The sequence below is a fragment of the Monodelphis domestica genome, chromosome 1 (genome assembly GCF_027887165.1).
Source record: "Monodelphis domestica isolate mMonDom1 chromosome 1, mMonDom1.pri, whole genome shotgun sequence".
NCBI classification, from domain to species: Eukaryota; Metazoa; Chordata; class Mammalia; order Didelphimorphia; family Didelphidae; genus Monodelphis; species Monodelphis domestica.
In genome coordinates, this window is record NC_077227.1 from 189,656,255 (window position 1) to 189,674,113 (window position 17,859).

The 17,859-nt window shown below is 33.7% G+C and overlaps 1 protein-coding gene across 3 annotated transcripts in view; it reads right to left on the minus strand.

Annotated features, from left to right (window-relative positions):
• WDR72 (WD repeat domain 72) overlaps positions 1–17,859 on the minus strand; it is a 325,916-nt gene that overhangs the window by 106,830 nt on the left and 201,227 nt on the right. For all 3 annotated transcript variants that reach the window (XM_007479979.3, XM_016427854.2, XM_007479982.3), the window contains exon 18: positions 8,279–8,465. In XM_007479979.3, coding sequence (XP_007480041.2) covers positions 8,279–8,465 — 187 coding nt within the window. The remainder of the gene's footprint in view (positions 1–8,278; positions 8,466–17,859) is intronic.

Consider the following 17,859-nt stretch of genomic DNA (forward strand, 5'->3'; position numbering starts at 1 on the left):
ACTACTTGCATATATGGTAAAGACACTCCTGTCTTTGTTTATTTGATATGCAATTTATTGCCTTAGAGAGTTGTTCAGAGACCTGAATGAGAGTGATTTGCCCAGTCACACAAGCAATAGGTATATCTGAGGCAGGGCTTGAATCAAGGTTTTCCAGACTCCTTGGCAAGTTCTCTATACATTATATCATGCTGCTTTTCCTTGTACACAAATAGAGGGAACAAGGGAAAGATACCTCATGAGATCAAGGAAAGTAGAGTTTGGTTATTATTTTTGCCTACAGAATCACAGAATCTTAAAAGGGAGAGTGATGTGAGAGATAACGTAATCTGACTCCTTTGTTTTAGAGATAACCAAATAGTCCTAAGGAGATGAAAAAACTCATTCAAGGCTACATAAAGAGAGATTCAGTAGCAGAACTACCAGTTTCCTGATTCCTGGTTCATCAAGGATTCCAGGATATGACTAATCATGCCAGTCTAGCCAGAGGAAAGTTTAAATTCTTTTCTTTTTGTTCCATTAACAACACCTTTGTCAATTACACTGAGAGGGAAAAAAAGAATTCTCATCTAAATCCTAGAACTATTTTTAATGTTCTGTGTTTCAAAGTTGCTCACAGAAAACTTGGGCAACATATGTCAGCACAGTTCAGTTGGTAGTTTGTGACATAAAAACTAGAATTGTCATTGCTTTACCTAGGGGAATTTGGATGAATATGAATAAATTTGTATTCTAATTGTTAGAAAAAGGAAAGCCAAGCTGGTGCCTAAATGAAATACTCAATCATCCTCAAGGTTTCAAGATGTTAAAAAGATGCCCTTTAGTTTCTGTACAGCTGTCAGAAAACATAGACTGTAGGTTGAAAAGAGAAAGACCTAAGTATTAATATAAAGGAGATTTAATTTTTAGTAAAAAAAAAAAAGTGGGAGATGGCGAGTAGACATTTTGGTCAAATTGGCACTGGAAATGGTTCAACAATCCATAGATGATTCCAAAAGAAAAAAAGGGGAGGGTGATTCTTTGGCCATAAAGATCAACTCTCTGGCCTTTCTTAATCAGGCAGGGAGACCTCACAGAGGGTGGGGGAAGACTCATTTACTATAGAAAAAGACAGTCACAGAAGGGTTTCCCCAGCAAGGTATTCAACTATGTGTAAAATGCTTGCCGAACCAGACAGATTTCCTTCTGAAAAGCCCAGCAGGCAGAGGAAGTCTGCCCTGAGACCTTCTGCCAGAGAAGGCCGCAGGACTTTTTCTGGTGAATAGATGTTTTCCATTGATTTACTACAAATGTAGAGGTTTGTTTCACCATTTAAAAAAGGAATTCTGTCATCAGTTCATTTTGTAGATAAAAGTCTTTGAAAACTTTGTATACAACAAAAAAAGATTATTTGCAATACCCCTATTTGATACATCATCTTCACTCCAATACAGTTTAACTCGAAATTTAAATTCAACCAATAATTCCAAGGTGACAGTTTTATCTGCAAAGTCTCCATTTCTACCAAGACCAATTTATTTAATGGAAGATTTTAGAGCACTTCCTTAAACGGATTCCAAAGAGCTTGAGAAAAAAAAATTGTGGAGGGGGATAACTTCCAAATGCATTTAAAAACAAAAACCATTACAGTTTTCACATACAGTAAATCTTAGCCCTAAACATTATTGTAAACTAAACTTAATCTCCCAATTCAGTGTAAGACAGGATTTATAAATGACAGCAATGCAGCCATTATTTTAAAAAATAGCTTCATTGAGCAAAAAATAACCTCACAGCTTAAACATAAAATAATAATATAAATATGACAATAGCTACAAAAATATAGCTACTAGGAGAGAAGTATTCCAAATGGACATACAAGTAGGTAGTATAGAAAAGTTTGAGTCCATGTTCTGGAGAATTAAGCTTGGAGTGAGGAACACCTAGATTCAAATTATTTTTCCAATACTTCCTAGTTGTGTACTATAAACAAATCATTTAAATATTAGCTTTCTCACAGATATTGAGACTCTCACACAAGAACATACATATACAAAAACATAAAACTACATAAATACATTGCATTAGAAACCTTAAAGGGCCATACTAATGTGGTTTTTTTTAAAAAAACATTTGAAAGTAAAATTAATGTTTTATAATTTATAAATCCAAAATGTGCCCTGACTACAAGATTATAATATTGTCCTACGATACCTAATTGCCTAGACTCATAATTGATTACACTCATTTATTTTTAAGAATTAGATTATTTGCGAAACCTTCCAAAATTATTTAAGCTCTCTGTGATTCCGTTTCTTCACCTTTGTGGTCAGGGACTATGATTTTTCTCTCATTACCTGTATTTTATCTTTAAGGTTAATACATGGTAGACAGTAGGTACTTAATAAACATGTATTGTACTGAATTATAACTATGAAATGAGCAGGTTGGAGCAGATGATCTCTAAGATTCCGTCTAGCTCTAAATCTATGGAACAAAATTCCACATCATACAACACACTAAAAGGGGGGGGGGGTGCTGAGTTGATTAGCATGCAAAATAAAAATCAACAGTTTATATTCTTTTTTGTTGATGCTCAGTCATTGCAGTCTTGTATGACTATTCATGACCCCATGTGGGGTTTTCTTTGCAGACTTTCTGGAGGCTTTCCATTTCTTTCTCCAGTTCATTTTTACAGATGAAGAAACTGAGCCAAGTAAAGTTAAGTGACCTGATCAATGCCATTCAGCCAGTAAGTGTCTGAAGAAAGATTTGAATGGAGAAAAGAGAGCCTTCAGTTCTCCTGATGCCAGGTCCAGCACTCTCTCCCCTGTACCACTTAGCTCCTTTGTATACTTTGGTTATGGTTATTTATTAACCAGGTATTTATTAGTTAGGTAGGTAAAGGTAGAAGTCAAACACTATTTCTCTGTGATATATAGACTCTTTAGCTTAAACTTTGAACATATTACCTATCTTTCATCCTATTTCTCTTTTGATAGAATGAATTATTGGCATTGTAAAATTAAAAGAGCACTGTAAAAGAATCACAAAACTTGGCTTGTAGTTCTGGTTCTATTTTTCTAGCACTGTGACCATAAGTAAAACAGCATCCCAGGGAATAATAATGCTCACCCTACAGATTGCAATAAGGACTAAGAAAGATAATATACAAAGGTTTAAAATACTATAAAGTATTACAACAGTAAACAGTGTTATATTGTTATCATTACTGTTATAAAATTAAAGTTCTTTGAAATGAAAAATACTTACCATTTTTTTATTTAATGTGTATTGTTAAGTTTGATCTGTATTTTAAACATTTGCTACATTACTTTCTTAAGTTTAAGCAATTAAAAAAAACGAATAAATAAAGCCCTGATTGCTAGTGCTTTCAAATTTCCATGGTATAAATGTATACATTGAAAATTTAACAATTGGTTCTCATGAGTCAGTTTGAGCTAGTTCCAACACATTCTAGAATAGAACCTTTCCCTGTTCTCTTCCACAATTCAGAAACTGAATACATTATAAGGAAGTAATTAAACAATATGTAATCAAAAATCAGTACTGCTATTGCAAGTGGGAAAGAAACAATCATCTCTGCTTTGGCTTGACTCACCTTGCATAAGATTTCCCAAGCTGAAATATCCCCTTCCTTCCTAGCCACCAGTTCCCTACATCTGATGGCTCCCACAATTAAAATTTAAACTCCTTGAGTTGTGAAGATTGGATTTAGCTATCTACTGATTGTAACAATGAAGGTACTTAGTTCTTTCTTGTCAGGGAAGATAAAATTGTAATCCCCTGTCTATTTTTAGATTTTAATCCACAAAGTGTTAACTCAGTATTTAAAGTAAATCTACCCATTTTAACTACAAAAGGTGTTAACAAACCAAAAAGATGTTGACTAACCACAAAACGAGTGCCATCCACTTCATACATTGAGTGGGCAGTCCTGGAGAGGAGTGCCTACTGTGATTGGTAAACATAAAAATTTAGGGGAGGTGACATAAGAGAAAAAGTTCTTTAAACAGAGGAAACAGAGGCATATGGATCAATAGACCAATAAATGAAGAAGAGTCACTCAGAGGAGAGAATAGAAGACAGACACTCAGACTTGGAGTAAAGACACTTGGCTGTAGAACTGGACCCCTGGAGGAGCTCCTGCAGGAGACCTCAGACTGCTTCCTTTTAGACAGTCATCACCCTGAGTGAAAGGCTGACTTAGTTTCCTTGCCTTTCTGGAGGTGTGAACCTCCAAGAAAGGCTCATCATCTTAAAACTACTTTTCCCTGATTAAGGCCATAGGATTTCTAACTGCTTCAGAGGAAGTGAAAGCTTTCTCTTTCTCTCTCTTTCCTTTTCTCTCATCCTTAATATCTTCCCTCTATTGTAAAAAGAAACTACCATAATTCCATTCCATAATAATTTATGTTGGGATTTTAGAAATTACATCCCTAGTGACAAGCAATTAAATAATTCAGTCCAAACACAAATAATAAATTTAACAGAGATCAGGGATTACCTTACTTTCCTATATGCATCAATAGCCTTACCTTAGTGCTTTAATTATAGAAAACATTTTATATTATTTTTTCATTTATTCAATTAAATAAATAAATAAATTTCATTTATTCAATTAAAAACCATAAGAAAAATGTAATTATAGATTAGTAATGGGAAAATACAACTAAGAATGAGAAAAGGTCATTATAACAGAATAACCATTATCATGATCTTATAAGGATATGTGATGAAATAATATATTTGGTAACCCTACTCTATTTGGGTAAATCTATGATAAATGTAAAACTAGATAAAGAAAATCCATCTCCATAACTAGGAAACAGAAGATAAAATTTTAAAAATGATCTCTCCTCCCTTTTCTACTATAGAATACCTGAATAAACACATACTTTTCCAGTTATACAATCATATCATTTAATTAGAAGTCTAAATGTCTTTCTCAAATGAAATTGTTAGTTTTCTCAGTGGATAGATTTTAAACTTGGAGATAATATACTGGATACTTCCCAAAGATAAAAAGCATAATTAGTACTTTTAAAATTTTCCTTGTGACTTTCCTTTTTGCTATTACACATCTATCATAGTTAAAGATAATTGAAAAGGTTTCTACTGATAGGGGAAAGGATTCATTATTTATTAAATATTTTTATAATAACATTCTTTTGAATAAAATATTTAAATAATAAATACATTTGCTTATTAAGAGGAAGTATTTATTAAGTCACAACTATATGTCGGGCACTGTGCTAAGCACTTTTACAATTTGATTCTCACAACATTGTAAGAAAAGTGCTATTATTACTCCATTTTACTTTGGAGGAAACTGTGACTTCCTCCAAGATATATAGCTAACAATAATGGTTATCCTTTATAATGTTTTTATGATTATAAAGTGCTTTAATATAAGTTATTTCATCTGTATTTTTTAACAGATGAGAAAAAAAAAGTTTCTGAGCTTGACTCAAGCAAGATCATATAGGAAGCATCAGAGCTAAGACTCAAATATGTGATTTTGACTTCAAATCCAGTATTCAATATCATAATTTTAGTTTCACATTTTAAAAAGCATGCACACACCAATGTTAATAACAATCTCATTAGAGAATCTTTATGTTTACCCATGTCAACAGACACACAGCATATACATATAAACCTGTGTTAAATTCTTTTTCAAATTTCCCTTCCTCAATAAAATCCTGTATGCCCTGATCGCCTATCCCTTTAAATCTTAGGGATTACTTAACAGTTGATTGGATAAGAACATACCTCAGAACAAGCCTCAGGAAAGTAACGAAATAGGGGACAAAAACTTAGTATGATGGAATCTCATGGAACCAGGGGAACTCTTCTTTGAACAAGAACTATGAACAGAATGGAAGGCAATGTGACCTTAAGGTTTCATCCTTATTAGATCAGACCCAAGGATACCAATAGAGGACAATTGCCCAATGAGTTTTGTAGACATGAACATATAGAGAGAAAATCAACACCTGAGAGGGGAAAAAAACATCTGCCTAGAAAAAAACAGTTATCTACAATAAATGTACACTATAAGAATTCTACTCTCTAGCATATTCTCCAAAGAGGGTTTTTTTTCTAAAACCCTTAGCTCCTGCCTTAGAATTAACACAAAGGTTGGTTCTAAGGAATAAGAGTGTTAAGGGCTAGGCAGTTGGAGTTAGGTGACTTGCCCAGGAACACACAATTGTATGACATTTGATTTGAAGCCAAATCCCCTCGACTCTGGCACTCTATCCAATGAGTCACTTAGCTGCAACTCAAATATGTTTATTCTTTAAGATTGAAATACCTCTGATAGAGGCAGTATGACAGAGAGGAACTGAGTTTAAATCCCACCTATACTACTTACTTGTCACTGCTAGGAAAACTTTAAAATTCCATCTTTAAGATATTTGGATTTAGTGACAATTTTTTGAGGAAATGGTAAAATAAATTCAACACATCACCAAAGACTATGTAAATTTAGCAACTAATAGATACTTGCAAAAATAAAATCAAGATGTTTGAATCAAACACCAGGAACCCACTATTATTCATTAATATAACAGATAACTATATTACAAATAAAACTCCTACAATATTCTTGAGACTTCAAGAAATTAACTGTACTAGAACCAATGCACCATCACAGACAAAACCATTAGTCTACAACATAAGACCATGTTGATAAAGTTGTCATATATAATGCACATAAACTTCAAATTCCATATATTGTAAAGCTCTCAACTATATATATATAAAGTTGAAAGCAATGTAAAAGAAATGAAACATATATTATTCCCATCATCCTATCTGCTACTTAAATTGTCCCAAAAGTGCTTTTCACTTTACTGTTTTAAAATGTTATACATATAATCTCCAAACAAATATGTAAAGTATGTACTTTTATTATCCGCACTGCACAGATGAGAAATATAGAACTCAGAAATTAAATAACTTGCTAGAGTCATAAAACTAGGAAGAATTCAAGGCTGAATTGAAACCCACAACTCCTTAATCCGTATTTAGTGCTCTAAGCACACATTAACGTGATTACCATACTTCATTCTGCTCTAATTATGGGCTCCCCAAACCACCTTTTACCAATAAAAGTTTTTTTTGGGAGCATGAAGGCAGAATTAGCAGCCAAAATGAATATTCCAATTTGGTTGGTAACTACATTTTTCACTATAAATTAGTAGCATGAACTATCTAAAACAGTTTGTTTACTAGGAATTAATTCATAAGGACCCAAAAGCTTAGATGAAACAATATAAATGCAGTTTCAGAATCTAGACATCCCTAGATAGTGAGGATCTCACTACACCAAAGTACTGAGCCTCAAACAGTCAATTGTACACATATTTATCGTTACTAACAACATTGCTTAATAATATAATATTCTCAACAAAAGAAAGAATAACATTTTTCCTTAAGTGATACGTGTTCAAAGATTTAATATTTTTAGTACTATAGCATTCTTCTGAGTTCCAGATAAATGACTGTTATTTTTCTTTTTTATTCATGGCAAGTGGTGTTGATCCTTTTCACATATTGGAATGTGGGCACGTTGGTAACAAATTTTCATGACAGACACATACACTTGATCAGATTGTAAATTAGATCCTTTTGTGAAGCCTTACTAATAAGATGGAAGTAAAATTTAGGCCACTTTATTTACAAGACTAAGCTAATGGAATTACAGGAATGGATATAATTCTATAATATAAATTCATTTTCACTCTGGTTCAACCGTAAACATTAGCACCATCAAAAAGTTATGATGACAAACTTTGTAGTAAAATGGAATGATCTAACTATAAAACTGGATTAAGTTCCAAATCATATTATTACTGTTAAAAAAAAACATCACACAGCATCATTATTAAGATATAAAATTGAAGCAATTTATTTTAGTGCCCCCTTATGAGAATAAAATCTTCAATAGAGAAAAGAAATAATTACATCTCTTAAACAAACAAAAAAACCATTATTTTAGATCACACTTAAAATTGTAGTTTTATGTATTTTACTCAAAATTGAGAAATAATACACTATTTCTTCTTGAAAATATTCAATGATGGAAGATAATAATGGAATTTGGAAGTCTTTAAAACCTTGACAATTGTAAGAGAAAATTGATAGCTGAGTAGGTCAGAAACAGGGCACTTGGCTCGAGTCTTACCAAAATGATATATTATGAACTCATATTCTCAACATATTCTAAGTAGTACAAAAGTTCCGATATGCCAATAAATTTTGCACTTACTTTGCAGAGGAATGTTCTTAATGCATTGTAACTCTAGCTGTTCTGACTGTTCAATTTTTCCCAGTGTCTCCATCTCTCCATTTCTATTGTCTACCATGGACAGTGGTGGACTGTTGATGGATGTCTTTCTTAAGGTTTTCATATTTTGAACTTCAGCCAGCAGAACAGCCTGTATTACTTCAATGACCTGTTCAAATAAAATTGAAAGGAAAAAATGATGTAAAAAAAGATTATTTAAAAGAATTTTGATATTGATATCTGACTAGTGACAAATTATAAACTTTCATTTAGAAACATTTTCAATTGGTGTTGTCAAAAAATATTCCCTTCAAATGCATTAAGTAATTGAATTATTTTGAACAAAGAAAGTGAGAATTTTGTGTAGCTTGTTAGACTACTTTTTTAAAAGCTCAATGGTCCTTAAATCGTATAAGCATGAAGCTACCAAGAAATAATGAAGCACTTAATTTGTATCACCAGATAAATAAGCTATCTCTGATTTAAACAAATGAAAGGAATAGATTCAAAATTTTGTTACAGGTTAAAATTATAGTGCAATAAAAATTATATATAGCTTTCTTAGAACTACTTTGGATACTCTTTAATTTATCTGCCTGGAAAAACTAAGATTCCTGGATTTAATAGAATGTTGAACGTAAGATTTTCTTGATGACATTTCTATGGTACTTAAAACCACACTTTTAACTCTGTGTGTGTGTGTGTGTGTGTGTGTGTGTGTGTGTGTGTTTGTGTGTGTGTGTGTGTACACACACCAAAACACATGATATGACTTAGTAGGTTTAAAGTTTGACAGTACCTTAGATGTTATCTAGCTCCCCTCCCAGGACCACCCCATTTTTTTTTCTTCATAAGTCAACTAAAATCTAGATTTGTTTATGGCTTTAGACATGCAAGAAAACCAATGACAATCTAGTCCAACCTTCTTGTTTTATAGAGCCAAGACCTAAAGATTCCAAAAACATTTCCCAAACTCAAACAGGGAGGTAGTATTATATATAAACTTTTCTGTGGCATTCTAGGGATTTCTTAGTACATGTTCTGGAGTTTTTAAACCTCAATTGTTCAAATCTTATAATGTTATATATTGGGAAAATGAAGCCCAGAAACATAATGACTTAAATTTCACAGATAGTAAGTAACAGAACTGGATTTCAAGCCTAAAACCGTCTTGTCTGACTATAGTTGCAATACAATTTTTAATTATCCTCCTACTAATATTGTTGTCCATGATGAAAGTCTTGCCTTCACAAATTTGCCCATTGTAATGTGAATTTCTTGGAAGCAGGCAATTATTTTACTTTTCCTAGTATCTTCATGGCCCAGGAAATGCCTGGCATATAAAAGGAGCTTCATATATGTTTAATGATGTAATTGAGTACACATTTCAAAAGGGTTAAATCAAAGCAACCTTTAGATTCTGGAAAAAATTTTTAACAAACTGTAGGGGAAGTGATAAGAAAACTTTATTTTAATTTAGTAAATTCAGAACATTATTCCTTGGTTACAAGAATCATATTCTTACCCTCTAAACTTTCCTGAAGCCAAATCACAATTCCACTGGGTGTCCTTGATCAAAACCTAATTCCATGTTGTTGATGTTTGCATTAGGATATTCATTAAGGGTGATATCACCAATCATATCCCCTAAACCCATGTAATCAAGTAGTTATTTTTCTTCTGTGTTTCAACTCCCACAGTTTTTCCTCTGAATGTGGATAGTGTTCTTGTTCATAGATCCCTCAAAGTTGTTCAGGATCACTACGTTGCCACTAATGATGAAGTCCATTACAATCGATTGTACCACAGTGTATCAGTCTCTGTGTACAATATTCTCCTGGTTCTACTCTTTTCACTATGCATCAATTCCTGGAGGTCATTCCAGTACCCATGGAATTCCTCCAGTTCATTATTCCTTTGAGCACAATATCATTCCATCACCAACATATACCACAATTAGTTCAGCCATTTCCCAATTGAAAAGCATCCCCTTCATTGTCCAATTTTTTGCCACCAAAGAGCGCAGCAATGAATATTCTTATACATATATTTTTCCTTATTATCTCTATGGGATACAAACCCAGCAGTGCTATGGCTGGATCAAAGGGCAGACAGTCTTTTATTGCCCTTTGGGCATAGTTCCATTTAGAATATTGATCAATTCACAACTACACCAGCAATTTTAATGTCCTGACTTTGCCACATCCCTTCCAGCATTCATCACTTTCCTTTGCTGTCATGTTAGCCAATCTGCTAGGTGTGTGGTGATACATCAGAATTGTTTTGATTTGCATCTCCCTGATTATAAGAGATTTAGAACACATTTTCATGTGCTTATTAATAGTTTTGATTTCTTTAACTGAAGATTGCCTATTCATGTTGTTTGACCATTTATCAATTGGAGAATGGCTTGACGTTTTGTACAATTGATTTAGCTCTTTATAAATTTGAGAAATTAGACCTTTGTCAGAGGTTTTTGTTATGAAGATTATTTCCCAATTTGTTGTTTCGCTTCTAATTTTGGTTGCATTGATTTTATTGGTACAAAACCTTTTTAATTTGATGTAATCAAAATTATTTATTTTACATTTTGTGATTTTTTTCTTGCTCTTGCTTGGTTTTTAAAATCTTTCCTTTCCCAAAGATCTGACATGTATACTATTCTGTGTTCACCAAATTTACTTACTTTCCTACTTTATATTATAAGTCATTCACCCATTCTGAGTTTATCTTGGTGTAAGGTGTGAGATGTTTATCTAAACTTAATCTCTCCCATACTGTCTTCCAATTTTCCTAGCAGATTTTATCAAATGGTGGATTTTGGTCCAAAAGCTGGGATTTTTGGACTTATCATATACTGTCTTGCTGAGGTCATTTACACCAAGTCTATTCCACTGATCCTCCTTTCTTTCTCCTAGCCAGCACCAAATTGTTGTGATGACCACTGCTTTATAGTATAGTGTGAGATCTGGGACTACAAGGCCTCCTCCCTTCACATTTTTTTCATGATTGCCCTGGATATGCTTGTTCTTTTATTCTTCCAAATGAACTTTGCTGTGGATTTTTTCTAATTAAGTAAAAAAGTTTTTTGGTATTTCGATGGGAATGGCACTAAATAAGTAAATTAATTTGGGTAGGATTGTCATTTTTAGCTCATCCTACCCATGAGTAAGCGATGTTTTTACAATTGTTTAAATCTAGTTTTAATTCTGTGGAAAGTGTTTTGTAGTTGTGTTCACATAGTTCCTGTGTTTGTCTTGACAAATAGATTCCTAAGTATTTTATATTGTCTAGGGTGATTTTATTTTATTATTTTATGGGACTTTTCTTTTTTTATTTGGTCAATTTCAAACATTATTCATTGGTTACAAAAATCATATTCTATTCCGCCCTTCCCTCCCCCCGCCCCCACCGTTCCCATAGCTGACGTGCAATTCCACTGGTATTACATGTGTCTCTAGGGTGATTTTTAAATGGAATTTTCCTTCTAATTTTTCCTGCTGAGATGTGTCGGAAATATATAGAAATGCTGATGACTTATGAGGTTTTATTTTGTATCCTGCAACTTTGCTAAAGTTTTTGATTCTTTCCACTAGCATTTTAGTTGATTCTCTAGGATTCTTTAAGTAGACCATCATATCATGAGCAAGGCGTGATAGCTTTGTCTTTTCATTGGCTATTTTAATACATTCAATTTCTTTTTATTCTCTAATTGCTACTGCTAATGTAACAGAGGTGATAATGGGCATCCTTGTTTCACTCTTGATCTTATTGGGAATGCTTCCAGTTTATGCCTATCACTGATGATGTTTGCTGATGGTTTTAGATATATACTGATTATTATTTTTAGGAAAGACCCAAATATTCCTATGCTTTCTAGTGTTTTCAATATGAATGAGTGTTTTATTTTGTCAAAGGCTTTTTCTGTATCTACTGAGATAATCATGTGATTTCTGCCAGTTTGCTTGTTAATATGGTCAATTATGTGGATGATTTTACTAATATTGAACCATCCTTGCATTCCTGGTATGAATCCTACATGGTCATAGTGAATAACCCTTATGATCACTTGCTGGAGTCTTATTGCTAGTATCCTATTTAAGATTATTGAATTTATATTCATAAAGGAGATTGGTCTGTAGTTTTCTTTCTCTGTTTTTCACTTGCCTAGCTTTGGAATCAGTACCATATTTGTGTCATAAAAGGAATTTTGTAGAACTCCTTCTGTGCTTATTCTGTCAAATAGTTTTCATAATATTGGGATTAGTTGTTCTTTGAATGTTAGATAGAATTCATTGGGGAATCCCTCAGGACGTAGGGATTTTCTCTTAGGGAGTTCTTTGATGACTTGTTCAATTAAGTTTTCTGATATGGCTTTGCTTAGGTAGTCTATTTCTTCCTCTGTTAGTCTAGGCAATTTATATTTTTGTAAATATTGATCCATATCACCTAGATTGACGTATTTATTACCATTTAATTGGGTATAATAATTTTTAAAAATTGCTTTAATTTCTTCTTCATTAGAAGTGAGGTCACCCTTTTCATCTAGGATACTGTCAATTTGGTTTTCTTTTTTCCTTTTTAAAATTAGAATGACCAGTACTTTTGGCTCCATCCTCTTACTTTTATCCTGATTCTTAAGTTGTCTCTCCTATAATGATGTTCTAAATCTTCTGTTTTGTGAATGAGGTGCTTCATATTTTCCTCATTTTTTCATTCTTTTGATATTTTCCTGCTGCCTTGTGAAGTTGCTTGCTTGTATGCTGGTTTTTAAAGACTGGATTTCATCCCTGGCTTCTCTATCCTTCTCCTTCTGATCTTTCATCTCCTTTGCCTCATTTTCAAGCTGATTAATTTTGTCTTTCAAGACAAGTTTTCAAGTTTTCTGTTTTCAGATAACTCATCTTGCTTTTTAAGTTCTTTTCCCAGTCATCTTCAGCCTCTCTTAATTGTGTTTTGAATTGCATTTTGATTTCTTCCAAAGCATGTATCCAATTGGCTGGAATTTCTGGGGTTTTTTTGCTTGATGTTCCTTCTTCCTTCTCTTTTCCATTTGCTCTTTGTTCATTGCCTTAATAGAGGTTGTCGATTATAATTTCTTTTCTTTTCTTTTTCTGTTGTTTGCTCATATTTACCCCTTCATTACTCCCTATAGTTGCCTGTGCTTTTGCTCCTCTCATTTTGTGTTGGTTTGGGGCTTTTCTGTCAGCCTTCACCCTTGGAGCTTAGTGAGCAAATCTCTCAGCACAGTCTATAGGGGAGGAGTGTTGAAGTGAGTTTCCCTGCCCTCTGAAGGATTTGATGGGATTAAGGGGAGATGAGTTGCAGAGCTGGATGTGCCCTGAGGTCAAAACCTCAGGGGGAGGAGCACAATATGGAGTGTCTCTGCTGCTATAACTAGGTTTCCTGCTCTGTACTTCTTCTCTAACTGCTTCCCCTCTGCCTGTGTTCAACACTCTGAGCCTGGCACAGCTTTGCCCGCAAGGTATTCGCTCCAGACCACCATCCTTGCCTATCCAGAGGTTCCAGCTAACACTGGAGGCTCAGTGTTCTAGGTGGGGGATGGGTCCTGGGACCTTCCTTCTTCCTTCCCCTTAAACCAGAGTGTTCTAACATTCAGGCTTTTGGGGAGCATACCTTTTAATTTGAGTGCAGTAGGAGGGTTCCTTGGCTCTCTCCTGTTGTTAGGTTTGAGTTTCTGTCTCCTAGGAGCATTTAGTTTGTAAATGGTAAGGAAGGGTTTTCAGAAGTCTGAACTTTTGCTGCCTTTACACTGCCATCTTGAATCTGCCTCCCAGAAAACATTATTTTTAAAAGGTTTTAATTTCCTTTTATTCACTCAACTCAGCAAATAGTTTACAATGGCTGTCTACCATAACCAAGAGGCCAGCGATTTTATACTTCATGGTATATTGTCTTTTTCTCCCAATTTGTCCATCCTGCCCAAAGTACTATATGTTGGACTTCTCAGTCATGTGACAAACAATATAGAAGACTAGATACTTTCTTTGATTCCCCTGACTTCTCAGTCCTCTCCAAAACAGAAATGATATGCCAAGGATAAAAACAACTTTGGTTACTCTATGGACTAAAACACCCATAATACAAAATTATTTAAAGTGAATTGACTAATGTTGAACCTGAGTCCAATCAGTAGCCCCCTCTACTCTACTAAACACTAGCAATTATGCTGTACTAGCTGACCCAAGGACCTGGCACAAGGTCTTGAAATAAAACTAAACCACACACCCCAGAATTCATTCCCTTTATCCCTTTCCTTCCTACCTCCAGTTCCCTTTCCAACTTAACATCTTGCCTGAAATTCAATTACATGGGAAACAATATTCTCCTGGTTTACATATAGCTTCAATTAAGAGTTTTGTTTTTTTTTTACTATAGAAAAACATAGATTCTTTATATATTTTGTAAGATTTATGACCAGTCATAGTTTCTTTACCATTTCCTTCTCCCTTTTATTCTTCAACAATTAACTCCCATGGAGCAAAATTTTTCTTGATCTTTATTAAAGTATGATTCTTATTTCCTGTATAAAAATGAGATTTCTCCAGGGCTCTGGAGATCCTGAGCTTAACTTGCAGAAGCTTGCTTGGGACATGTGACTATGGCTGCTGAAACTTCCTGGAGCACTGAAAGTAAGGAATTCAGAGATACCATTCTGTACTGCAAAAGAACTCTGCAGAAGAGCCAAGAAACCAAAGGAAAAGAGCAGAATGAATGTCTGGACTTGAAATAGAGCTCAGTTTTACTCTACACTAAACCTACCTTTTTCCAGGGTATTATCAACACTGAGAAATATCAGCATTAGCTAAAGCAGCAAAGATCTACGAAATGAGAAAACTGAGGTATTGAAGTAACAGGACAAGATACTGTGTATGTGGGTGTACATGAGGGATAAGAGGAGTTTTTTAGCACTTCACTAATCCTGAAAAAAATTCCCCAGATTCCAGCTGGGACAAATTCTGGCCCAAACTCCAAAAGTCAGGTGGGACAGAGATGTAGGCAAATATAATATAAATTGCCCAATATGGAGGAGGACTGAAATGTTTTAAGATTCAAACGCCAAGGAAACCATAAAGGGGAAGGAGTCAAAATGTGACCAATATGGGAAATAAGGGAAAGGTAGGGAAGACTTTAGAGAAACTTAAAGATATTGAATGTAACAAGATAAATCAAAAGGGAAAACAATAATAGCAGAAGGTAATATGCCTTCTAGATCTGTTAAATGAGTTTGGACATCTACAAATAAACACAGCAAAGCAAAAAGAAAATGATTTAACATTTGATGAGATAGTGGGTCTTTTGGAATCAGGGGAGAACATGGACCCACAAAATGCTGTTTATGAGTGGTTGAAAAGGAAAGCAGGAATTATGAGAACAGAATTTATGGATCTAGAAGGGAGGAGGGAAGAAAGGTGGGAGGCAGTTTGGATCATATAACTTTGGAAAACCTATGTGAAAATTTATTTAAATACAAATAAATCTAAAAAAAGAATTTATAGCCTACATAGTAAAAATTAGGGGCAAAATTTTTTGAAATAGAATTTGTGATAACAAATATTACTAAAGAGAAATAAGGAAGCTATTTTAATAGTTCAATATCATTTCAATTGTTTAATATTTTAATAGTTCAGATAATTAAAGCCTGAGTGAAAGAGATGGTCTTGAGAATGAAAAAGGGATAGAAGAGAAATATTGAGAGGCTTCAATAAACAAGACTTTGCAAATCACTAGATTGAGACAAGGAAAGGGGGGGAGAGCCAGGAGAGTTAAAAAAGGATGTTCCAGTTGTGAATCTAAGAAACTGGAAAGATGTTGGTGCTACTAACAGAAATGTGGAAATTAGGAAGAGAATGCATTATAGGGAAAAGATAATGAGTTTTTTAAAGATATTTATTGAGAGTACTATAAGATTGAAAGTTTAAAGTGTCAATTTATAGGTAATATAACACATGGGAGAGAAGAAAGCTGGCCATGTAGAGTTATGAGTTGTGTGCATGTACATGCCTCGAAAAATCTCACTCTTTATATCTTAGTTTCTCTGGCTTCAATAAGATATCTCATGGAAGTTTTGCTCTTTCATTTCTATATAAATATTATCCTGTTGGTCTTATTAGCCAAATAATTAGAAGTATTTTCCTGTGGGGGAAAACTAATTCTGAGCTAATCATAATAGACACTGGCAAGTACACATGTGATACCCTGTGAAATTGCGCGTTGGCTATGGGGGGGGGGTTATCTTTGTTTCCAATGAATAATGTTTGGAAATGACCCAATAAAATAATGTTTAAAAGTAAAAAAAAAATAAAAAAATACACATTGGGCTAGAAGGCCCATAGGAGTGTCATGGGAAACTAGAAATCAAAGTTATGGAAATAGCTTTATGAGGTTTACAAAATTCCTACAGGGAGTTCACAAAAACAGAATGAACGAGGATTTCAATGCCATGTTAATATACTCAAAGAGTTACTCAAAGCTTGCCTCAAGGCTTCTAGGATACTGAAAGACATAGATTAAACGTTCCATGGTCAAAATATCTTCTGGATTTCCTCTAATATAAACCTATAACCTCATCCCTAACTATGTATATAGTTCCTATGATTCTGAAGATTACTTAGAGGACAAAGATATGTGATAAGCACAGAATATAATAAGCCTTCAAATTGGAATGCTATCCATTTGGCCCACGGCCATCTGGTTACAGAGAGATACTAATTATTTCCAGTGTCATACGCAAGTGGAAAAAGTACACATTCCATTGGATAAATATCCTAAAACACAACACCTGATTAATTAATAAAACATATACATATGTGTAATTTCTTTTAGGAATTTTAATTTTGTACATAATGCATTCATGAGTGAGTTGTTAAATCCAGTTTTTATCAATGGGTGTTGTCATTTTAAATTCTATTACATTCCTGATCAATATAAACATCATCAAAAAACAAGAAGAGAAATAATAACCATGGAAAACATTAGACGTTAAAAGCAGGATCGATTACATATTCAGAGCCCTAACACTCACTAACTCAAAAGTGACTTCTGGATGGCACACACCCAATTGCAAATAAGCTCAAAATGCATATTGCCAGTACAAAATCAACACCAACTCAATATAAAATATAACCATTGCTAGTGAGAAAAATGATCTATCTTTAAAGTACATGGTGATTCTAGAATTCTGCCTCTAATTATTAATAATAGCAGATATTTATGTAGCACTTTATGATTTGAAAGGCACTTTACATATATTATTCAATTCAATACAATTTAATAAGCACTTATTAAATACCTACTAAGTGCCAGGCAATGTAGTAGGCACTGGGGACATAAAAACTAGGAAAAAAAACACAAAACTTGTTCTGTTCAGAAATTAATATTGTCCAGGAAGTGCTTGCATTCTTTCATTTTCTCACTGGGACCTCATAACCACAATTCTGGAAACATAATCAATTAAAAACTTCCATTGCTAGTGGAAAAAATATGTAAATCTATTCTGTTAAGACTTCACTCATCACATTTATAACTTTCCAAAACAAAAT